At 37.0% G+C, this 11,060-nt stretch overlaps 1 protein-coding gene across 7 annotated transcripts in view; it reads right to left on the bottom strand.

Moving 5' to 3' along the window:
• RAD18 (RAD18 E3 ubiquitin protein ligase) overlaps positions 1-11,060 on the bottom strand; it is a 99,199-nt gene that overhangs the window by 33,108 nt on the left and 55,031 nt on the right. For 6 of the 7 annotated variants that reach the window (XM_074198661.1, XM_074198658.1, XM_074198660.1 and 3 more), the window contains one exon: positions 9,255-9,417. In XM_074198661.1, the coding sequence (XP_074054762.1) occupies positions 9,255-9,417 (163 nt within the window). Of the gene's footprint in view, positions 1-6; positions 8,285-9,254; positions 9,418-11,060 lie in introns of those variants that run through there. The other variant, XM_074198665.1, reaches the window with a different exon arrangement.

The following is an 11,060-nucleotide window of genomic DNA, read 5'->3' as shown; positions in this document are numbered from 1 at the left end:
TTGCAGAGGAAACAAACAAAATAATACTTAAGAATCTGCCTTCTCTCTCTTTTCAGTTATCACCATCCCCCCTGCCTCCCCCCAAAGATCCTATGTTTTCTGAGTTTCTTTTTTCTACCCATGTGGCTAAAAAACAAACTAAAAAGAATAAAATTCACTCGGGTTGTCCCTAGTTTCACTCACCAGTCTCAACCCATTCGAAGTTATAGCATTACTATTTGTAATGAGTGGGTATGCTATTTATCTTCTGTTATCTGGCCTTTATTCTATTTTCTGTATATTTCTTTTAAAATTTCAAGCTAGTTGTTGATTTTCCTGAGGTTCACATTGATCTCTTCAAGCAATTATCATCCCCCCTCCCACTGGAGATGTTTACCTTTCTGTCCCCAAAATTTCTTAAATATCTCCAACCTTTCATGGGTTTTACTTCCTCTCAAGTATTTTAGCTCATAGGATCCTACCCATTTTTCCTCAATCTCTCTGAAATCTTCTTTCTTAAAAATTCATATTAAGATTTCCTCTTCTTCTCTACCAAAAGCTCCAGGTTACTCCCTTAACTCCCCAAAGCTTCAATCATTTCCACTCTGGGAACCAGCTTCTCTCTATTAGTAAAAACTAAATCTAGAATTGAATCCTGTTGGTCCTCCATCTTCTGAAGGTTAAAATCACTAGTAAAGCTTCCAAGAAGCTATTCACGGCTCTGCTTTTGGCAGAGGGTAGACTTATTGAGAAACAAGGTCAGTAATCAGTGGATCACTAGTTAGATGATTTATTACTCACAAACATGCAGCTCTCGCACCCTGTATAAAGAAGAATGGAAATTCCAATCCAGAGCCCAGATTTGGCTGATTGCTGCTATTGCTGAGCAGATTCACAGGGATTGAATGAGAGGGGGAACCTTCACAGCAGTCAATTAGCAGACTCTTGGGAATAAGACCATCTTATCAATCACAAAGACAAGATAATCAAAAAAACTGGCTAAATTTACGTCTTATATTAGATGAAGTTTGCTAATCTTGTATTCCTAACTCTAAATGTGGTTGACAAAGTCAGCATTTGGGTACATGCCTAGGAACTTTCCAGTGTAAAGACAGATCAATAAAAGATCAAACATAAAGTCACTTCTGGCAGCTGGGGCCCAGCGATAGCTCAATCCTCAGAGAGCCGAGCAGATGTCTGGATAACTGAAGTCTCCTATCACCACAATATCATACCTCTGGGATAGGTTTGTTATTTGTTTCCCAACTACTCATATGTTTGCTCTTTCTGTCTTTGGATTATTCTATGAAAAAAATTTTGTTTTCTTGTCTTTTGACTTTGAGCCGAAATTTCTTTTTGCTATTTCTACCCTCTGGTTCTTCTAATTCCTCCCATGAGTACTGCTTCTTAATATACAACTGAGCTACACCCTATTTTTACAGGGCAGCTAGATGGCACTGTGGGTAGAGCATCAGCCCTGAACTCAGAAAGAGCTGAGATCAAATCTAGCCTCAAAGACTTACTAGCTGGTGACCCTGGACAAGTCACTTAACTTTTCTTCCCAATGAAGGCTATCTCCAGTCATCCTCATTCATTTCTGGCCATTGGACCCAGATGGCTCTGGAGGAGAAAGTGAGGCTGGTGACTTAGCACAGCCCCCCTCACTCAAATCCAATTCATATGCTTGTCATGGAATCATCTCTTTGATGTCATAGTCTTCTTTGAAAATGGAAGAAAAACATATCATCCTCATTTATCTTATTTCTTTGGTGCAACATTAAGTTTTTTCTGTCTCCAAGATCAACTTTGCCTGCTTTATATACTACCATCTCCTGCTGTTCATTTCTTGATTAAACTTTCAGTTTTGGAGCATAGATCTTTGAGGTCTATGATTATACCAATAGATCTTTTTTTCTAGAATTCTGTCTCTTGTACATTTCTGGATTTTATCAACTGTAATTCTTTTGTCACTAATCTCTGTAGTATTTAACTTAACTAATACATAAGCATTTTTCCCCTTTCCCTCTTTTTTAGTTCAAAAACCTTTTGATTTGATATGCAGGTATATAGAAAATACATACTTACCATCCTTTGTCAGTACACTTCATCTCTGGTCACTAATTTATCTACTTGTAATATAAATTGTAGAAATCTGAATATGATTCTCAGATCCAGAAAGATCTTAACAATCCAAGGCAAAACAAACAAAAATATTTAAAAAAGAAAAAAAAGGGGGGGGAGCAGCTAGGTGGTGCAGTGGATGGAGCACCAACCTCCTGGAATCAGGAGGACCTGAGTTCAAATCCAGCCTCAGAGACTTAATTTTTAATTAGCTGTGTGACCTTGGGCAAGTCACTTAACCCTACTGCCTTGAAAAAGTCCCCCACCCCCCCCCAAAAAAAAGAAAAAAGAAAATCCAAGGTAAATGGGCGAAACTAATTTTCTCTCCTCTGAATTCCTTGTCTTTAAATGGACAAGGAGGAAAAATACCACCTTAGGTCACATGATCTTTAGTGTCTTGCTGGAGTCTTTACAACATAGGCAATACTTTTTAGATTTCTCTTGAAAGTTTCATTTGAGCCCACAAGAATTACCAGAAGAGGGTATTTATATTGTAAAGTTCTACTATGTCTTGTATAGCTATCCTAGGAAGATAAATGATCTCCCTATTGTTGTTTTCAGGTTAATAAATAGCTATCACCACACCCTTAAGTAACTGTTCTTGCCTTTCCCCTCTCCCCTGATAATCTTTCACCTGATGGTTTTTGTGACTCTAATACAACATTGGGATCCTCTCCAAACACACCTCTCTCTCTCTCTCTCTCTCTCTCTCTCTCTCTCCCCCCCCCTTTCCCCCTCTATTTCAGCTAACCTCTAATTATACAGTTTTGGAATTCACACCTCTAAGTGCCTTTCACACATCTCAAACTAGATATCCAGTATCCATTTTAAAATCAAAATCAACATTTCCATAACCAAACTTTTTATCTTTTCCTCAAACTATTCCTTTCCTATCTTCCCTATGACTAGAGAGGGCAACACCATCCTCCTAAACCCTTAGACTCAAATCTTGTAGTCATCCTGATTTCTTCACCATCTCAATCTGTTGTCAAAGTCTGCCAACTTTACCTTTGCAATATCTCAAATATGCCCCCTTCTCTATTCTGACACAACTACTACTTCTGCAGACTTTCATCACCTCACACCTAAATTATGCAATAGTCTTCTTGTGGGTTTGCCTGCCTCAAGTCTCATCCACAAAAGTGATTTTTTAAAAACCCAAATCTGATCATGTTTAGGTTTTCTTAGGCAAGCCCATCAGAGTTGTGCTCTCTGCAAGAGAGTTTGAATATTTGGCAGTTTACCTTAAGAAAGAAAATACCTTATCTTGACAAGACAAGTCATCTTCAGAATCTTGCTAAGACAATTCAAAAGGAAGTAGATCAACTTTCTGGCATGGCGCTGGTAGGCTGTCTAGGTTTCACAGGTGTGTGAACTCCAACAACGAAGATCTGCTGGAGATCTTCAGTTTGGCAAGTTTTGGTAAGCTCCCACACTTTCCTTTAGCCCAAAAACTGAGTGGTTGTGTCAAGCTCTTCATTTATGTATCCACCCTTGGACAGTATACTGCCAACTTCAGCGAAGGGATCCACAGCATTTAAAATTTCTCCATTTGAAATAACATAGGCATGGTTCTACATATGGATGGCTCAGTGCTGGCTGATGGAGAATCTCTCATTTTTTCTGAAGTTGATTCTCAAGTCAAAATTAAAACAAGTAGCAGAAAATCAATCCATATTCTGTTGCATCTCAGTCTCAGAGACTTCACTGTGAGGGCACAATTATCTGCAAACAAAAATTTGATCTCCAATTCTCTTCCCATTTGAGTCTTGGCTTGTAATCTTTTCAAGTTAAATATTTTACTGTCAATATGACACCTGACTCTGAAGCCATTTTTTACCTTGTTGAAGTCATCTGACAACATTGGTGGGGGGGGCGGGGGAACATGCTAAAATGAATGGGAACAAGCCTACAGCCTTGCTTTACTCAACTGGCAACTGGCAACTGGCAACTGGCAACTGGCAATTGGCAAGTGGAAGAGCACTGTCTTTTCTCCAGAACCTGTGCAAACAAAGTATTATGAAACTGCTGGACAATGCCAATGAACTCTTGACAACCAAATTTTGCCATGATCCTCCATGAGCCTTGGTCAGGTCAAAGCAAATTGTCTGGTGAGCCTTTTTGCTCCAAGTGTTTCTCCTGGAGCTATCAGGCAGCTGGCACCATGCTGACTATTTCTCAACCCTTTCTGAAGTCACATGGCTGGCTCTCAGATAGATGACCATCTTCCAGGTGAAGGATCACCCAATGAAGAAGGACTCTGGCAACAATCCCACCAGCAACGACTGAGAGCAATGGATAATCACCCCTTCTGGGATCGCACAATTTCCTTATACTAGGTATGTCTCTTACTGAATCATTGGTAAAATGGGCACTGAAATGGGACATCAATTGCACTTTGTCATGTAATTTTCTCCTAAGATAAATTTCTTTATTCATTTACCAGAACAAAGTTAAATGATTTTCCTTCATGGAGAAATTGTACTAACATCACAATAACTCAATTAGTATTGCATTCTGACCCACCTCAAGTCACAGGAGTTTTGACTGAATGTAATTTTAATTAAAATTCTGCATTCCAACAAGGTCCCTGATTATCTGTCTTCTGCCAAACTTTTGTTCCTTATGAGAGACTTTAAGTCTCTCACTTTAAGTACAAATATCAATTCTTGTTTAAAATATGCTACATTCATAATTCATCAATTTCCTTTCAGATGATGGGCTCAATTCTATTTTTATTTAATTATTTAATTATTTGTTTGTTTATTTTATTATTTTTTTGCAAGGCAAGTGGGGTTAAGTGGCTTGCCCAAGGCCACACAGCTAGGTAATTATTAAGTGTCTGAGACCAGATTTGAACCCAGGTACTCCTGACTCCAGGGCTGGTGCTTTATCCAGTGTGCCACCTAGCTGCCCCTAATTATATTTTTATAATAAAAATTCCTTCCTTCCAGATATATTACTTCTTAACCCCCTCCTCTCTATAGCTGGATGGCACAAATGCATTTTTTCCCATATCACAATAAAAAGTACTTTTTTTTGCCAATAGTTCAGCTGTCAACAAGAAGCAATTTGCTTGCCAAAACTGAAGAACAAAAGTTCTCTTTTCCTTCTTAAATAAAACATTCAAGTCATTTATTGAAATTTAGGCAAGTGTTCCAACATGTGGCCCTCTATTTCAACAATAAATAACATTCTTATCAATTTGCTTATCATATCAGTATTTATGTCTTAAAGGACAACAAACCCTTTAACAACTTAAATCCTAAAACAGGCCTTTATCTAAAAAAAAAGGAAACAAGTTAACAAAGACAACCTCACAAGAATAATAATTAGGAACAGAAATATTTTATTGAGTCATGATGATAGCAAGATCACCCTAATGCTACATGATGTACCATAGTTTGAAAAGGCTAACTGTGGCTACTAAAAAAAAAATGTATTCAAGTGTGCTTACAGGTGAAGGAAGCTTAAAGATGATCTCGTTCAGGCTCCTCATTTTAGAGACGAATAAAATAAAAGTCCTTGGAGATAAAATCATTTGGCATTAGGCCAGGCAGAGACCCTCCAGAGATGCTCTACAGTGGCATGGAGCTAACCTGGGTCACTAGAGCTGGGTTGGTAGAGTGAGCGCCAGTGGATCTCAATAAGGGAAAAAAGCTTCAGGAAGAGACCCAGCCTGGCAAAGAACAGAGGGGCTCATCAGTGACCAAAAGAAAGTGCATTTTTCAACCAGGTGTTCCTCAAAGATCATCTCCTAAGCTACTGAGGGCTTTCAGTGTTGGTGAGATCACAGATTCAGGATCAAGAACTGGAAGGGCCCTCTGAGTTGTGCAATCTCCACTGTGAACTCTTGGCAAATGCTCAACAAATATGGGCAAGGCAACTGCTACTCATAAGGTATCTCACTAAAACTTTAATGTATTAATTATAATAATAAGACACATGGGGAAAGTTGGGCAAGAAGTGATACTCTGATTTTTGAATATTACCAGGATGGAGTATTCTCCATACTCTACTGAGTAATGGGGAGGAGGTCAAAATACCCTTTCTGGTTTCCAGAGCTGGAAGGGACAAGAGCAAGGTTAGCTGGGAAAGAAACAGTCAAGAAGGAAAATGGAAGATAGCATCAAACACCATAGAGCTCTTATGAGGTCTGAAATGTCAAAGACACAAACCCAAAATAGAATAACTCCAAAGAAAAGCTTAAAGAAAAGCAACAGCCCCAAGATCAATTAGAATTCCTAGAAGAAATCATGCAAAAGGTTTTTTTTTTCTTTTTAAAAGATAATTTAAAATAATAATAGTAGTATAAATGAGATGAGGGAGGCTGGACAAAAGTGAAAAAGAAATGAAAACTATAGAGATTAGAGAATTAAGAGCTTAGTAACAAGAGATACAAAATTTATCCAAGAAACAGAAAAAATTAGAAAGTTAATAGAAGTTAATGACTTCATGACATTTGACCCTATTTGCCTTAATTCTTCATGTGTAAAATGAGCGAGAGATGGAAATGGCAAACCTTAGCAAGAAAACCCCAAAAGGGGGTCACAAAGATTTGGACACAATGAAAACAACTGACCCTAGGGTGGGCTGAGAAGTGGATGTGCCCATAAGCATGGCTTTCCCAGGTATGGAAGTCCTGGGCAATGTCCCAAGAAAGAAAGAGGTGCAGAAACAGCAGAAGCATTTGGAGCAGCAGCAATTGTGAGGCTGGTATCCAGGGCCCCAGTAGGGTCATTGAGTCAACTATGCAGAGGGATGCCCAGGGATGGCCTCCCAGACCATGGATGGTTGAGGCTGACAGAGTTTTCCAAATGGCTAAGTGGAGCTAGATCCAGGAGCATATACCAGGTCAAGAACTTGCAGAGTTCAGACCAAGGGAGCAGCAATTAGACTGCCTTGAATCAAAACACTTTGGAAACATTTTGAGCTTTGTCCTTTGGATCTTGGAATAAAACAGCAATCAGTTCCCCAAGAAAGCAGCAAATGTATTCACCTTCAGAAGCAGCACAGAGCCCTTTCCTAACAAATCAGAAAGTAGGCTAGAAGAATGAGCAAACAGAATCCCAATATAAAGCTGGGTTGCAAGGGAAGTTCAAAACACCAATTCAGAAGAAGACTCCAAAATATCTACAAACAAAATCTCAGGAAATTAAAAAATTAGTTAGAATTTCTAGAAGAGAGGAATGTTTAGAGTGTTTTAAAAAGTTTAAAATGTATCTATAAATGAAATGAGAACTTGAAAAAATTCGAAAAGAAATTAGAGTTATAGAAAAAAGAATCGGGAAAAAAAATTAAGACCTTGATATGAGAAGTTTACAAGACCTTACTCAAGCAACCAATCTCTAAGGACCAGAAGGCAAATGAAAATCTAGTGGGGTAGAAATCTAGGGCTACCAAGTGACATTCCCCCAGAAAATATAAGATTTAATTCTGTTTTGTTTGCTAAACAAATTCGGTATTTATTGCTCCCCATGTTTTCCTCCCTAAAATTTTTTTATGAGTCTTTTAAGCTGAGCATGGTTTATTATTCTAAATCACTTGTACAATTAATGCTATCTATTTTAAATAGGGATCACATGGTTCCCATGAAAATTCCAGTTTCTGCCTCAACTTCAATTTCCTCACTTTCCTCAAAACTTTTCCTCTCATCTGTACACATCTGACTGCCTTCTTAATGTCTTCCTCTTTGTAGTATCTAGTCTGCATGAGAAACTAACCAAATAGATGAAATCCTCCCAGAGAAGTACAGTTAAAGGCAAAACACAAAGAAATATTTTCAAGGTACCTAAAACAGGGAAAGCTTTCAAAAGAAAGGAAGAAATCATGGAGAATGTTTTTAACCAAAAAAAAAAAAAATTCAACCAATAATAACCAGCACCTACCAACCTATATCCCTATTTTCTCATCTTTATTTAAAAAAAAATTCTAAGAGAATGAAATGTATTGATAGCATCTCCAATGGAAATATGAAAAAGGAACAAACAGAATTTTTGCTGATGATTTCCTATAAGCAGACATAACTTTGATGACACAACTAAATATATAGAATATATGTGTGTGTGTATATATTATATATGTATATATAAAATAAAACATTAAGATCCCATTCTATTTGCTGATTTTTTAATGGTTTGATAAAAAGAAATGTGTTCTTGAAGGTTCTCCTCAGTCAGGAATCCTGTAGAAATAAAAATTATGAAAATATGCAATATATAGGAATTCAGAGATAACCTTGCTAAATAGTTATTAATAGCAAGGTATAAAAGATGACATCCATCCTCCTTTAAAGTGTTTACCAGTATCAAAGGTTTCCAAACAAAAGGATTCCCTACTGATGGTGAGACTCTCTAAATATCCCTATTAATAAGCATAGTCAGTGAACCAAGTCTTGGAGTATTACAAATCCTTTTCAATGAAACCCACAGGAATGTGAAAAATACTGACTTAGCCATCCACAAGGGAAAAATAAGTCATATGCAAAATATATATTGTGAAGAAAATGACACATAGATAGATGAGTATTCCCATCAATATAAAATCTAGCTAGGCACAGCAAATGAACAATAAGCTGGACAGATAATTAAGAAGTAAAAGATTAGGCAAGATTTCATTTGGGAAACTACAGAAATGACATGGAGAAAAATCACACAAGTTGAGAAGGCATGATCCTTTTTAAGGTCTATGAAACTCTAAATGCTTTTGTGTATTTGCTAAAGAAACTACACACATGATAAAATAATGGATCTATCAACATAAAATATAAATATACCTTAGTATAAGGTAATTTTTTTCTTTCCACACAAACATGGCTATCACTATTCTCCCCTTGCCTTCCTCTAGTCTCAGGAAATGTACAAAAGGTAGGTGCAGTCCTCTGAAAGCGGTTAGGGAGCCATGCTCTGGAATCACTAATTGCAACCACCCAATATTTGTCTTAATCTTAAATAAATGTCACACATGGAAATGAAAGAAACTAGAATGTCATCAAAAAAAAGATTAAAGAGGAATTCTAAAAGCAGAGAGCTGGATTTTTATCTCAAAGCTGTTTCTCAAATCCCTTCCTAAACAGCTATCCAATGAATAGAAATAAAGACAGAAATTTTCAAGAAAATCCTCACACACAACATATATAAATATATTATAATTACCTGCTTCCTGAATCTGATGTGATGATCAGAGGAGTTTCATGAACTTCAGATAAATTAGAAGAGTCATCTATTGCATCCTGTTCAATTTCTATCTGGGATTCAACTTCTGATTGGACTGTAACTGAGCATAGATCTGTGAGCACTGGTTTACTAACTTCACCTCCTAAAAGTAAAAGTTAAAAATTATGAATAAATGCTACATTTTTTAAAAGAAAAATTAAATTCTTTCTTAATGTAACACCCTGTAAAAACAATTGGTACCTTTTAAGTTTAAAGTTTAAAGACTACATAATGGTCCTTTACTTTATATGGTTCTCTCCTCTACTGCTTTAGGGAATTTATACTGAACACAAAGTGAGGGGTACAATCACAATTGCTCGAGCCTCCAGTTAGGAAAATTACTGATACTTAGGCAGAGTTTTGACTCTCTGATTTAATTTACATTCATATTTCTAACTCTGACAACTGGTTTTTGATTGAGGCAAAATGCAGTGTATACTGGAAATATCTGGGAAAAGAGAAAGTAAAATACACTGACCATCAGGAACCAGGAGGGGATGTTGGTAATCAGTAGATCTTTTCCCAAAATGGTCATCAGTCCCTGAACAGGTACATACAACAAGCAGCATTGCTCTACTCCTCTGCTCTGAGATGAATGCAGAGCGCTGGGCCCTTCTCAGTCTCTCTGTCACAGCTCAAATCTACTCTCTTTTGATGGCTGTCCCTTTGCCCTTCCCTCAGCTCAAGTCTCCACTGTCTCCACCCCTATCACTCTATTTCAAGACAGTAAAAAATCAACTGGGCTGAAAGAGCATCATGTCCACTGCCTCTCTCATGTTTCAGGGGTCTCCTGATTCTCTGTAAACTAGATGTCATTTTCTTCATCTCCACTCCATTCTTTTCTTTGTTCACTATATGGAAAAAAGAAGGTAGATGTGATAGAAGTGCTATCATTTATATAATGTCTGACAATAGAAACTGGATCACCAAAAAGTGAATTAAAGCTCAAAAAGGTCTTATTCTTCCAATGAAGTTTTTGTAATAATAACATTCCTGAGGAATTCTTACACATTTTGACAAATTTTTAAACTACCTTTTATGGACTAAAGAAAATATATCACTAATAAATAGATCAAATGAGTAGAGATCCAAATCCCTTAGCTAAAGAACCACAAGAGTTGTCATTGATGAAAACGTGACTAATAATAACCCCATTGCACACCCAATAATTAGGTTTAATTCCCCCTAACTTTTGCCACATCTCAAGTTTTCTAAATCTCAAAAACAGCAGATGTAGTCACAATATTAACAGTTAATAGTGTGGAAGAAAGTCTGAAAACATGACGAAAAGTCCATCCAAGTTAAGATTCTTCTTTAAATCTCTTGGGGGTTCTCAGAATTCAGACGATACACTCTGAAGTAATCAATTCTGAGATATTCTCAATTAGGCAGACTGAAGACTCCAGAAATAAGTTTTGTGTAAATTATTTTCTTGTGTTCTTTTGGAAAAATGCTGGAAAAAGAGATTTACATCATATCGAGGGCGAGTCCCCAAATTGTTATAAATGGCTCGTGAATACTTAGTCCAGAGTAATTAAAATGTTTTGTTTTATTAAGACATCTTTGTAAGTGGCACGCCTCCCTCAAGGTGGGAGAGAGGCCACTGAAATAGTTTTGAAGGAAAACTCCACTCAGAAAGGAGAAAAAAAATAAATGACCTTAAGTTCCTTGACTAAGTATTTAGTGGGGAAGCTTCCTCAAAAGGAACAAAGAGAAAAACTTAATAAAAACTGGATAATAATCAAG

This window comes from Macrotis lagotis, chromosome 8, assembly GCF_037893015.1.
Source record: "Macrotis lagotis isolate mMagLag1 chromosome 8, bilby.v1.9.chrom.fasta, whole genome shotgun sequence".
Classification (NCBI taxonomy): domain Eukaryota; kingdom Metazoa; phylum Chordata; class Mammalia; order Peramelemorphia; family Peramelidae; genus Macrotis; species Macrotis lagotis.
Note: the sequence above shows the minus strand (reverse complement) of the source record. Positions and strands in the feature narration are given on the sequence as shown.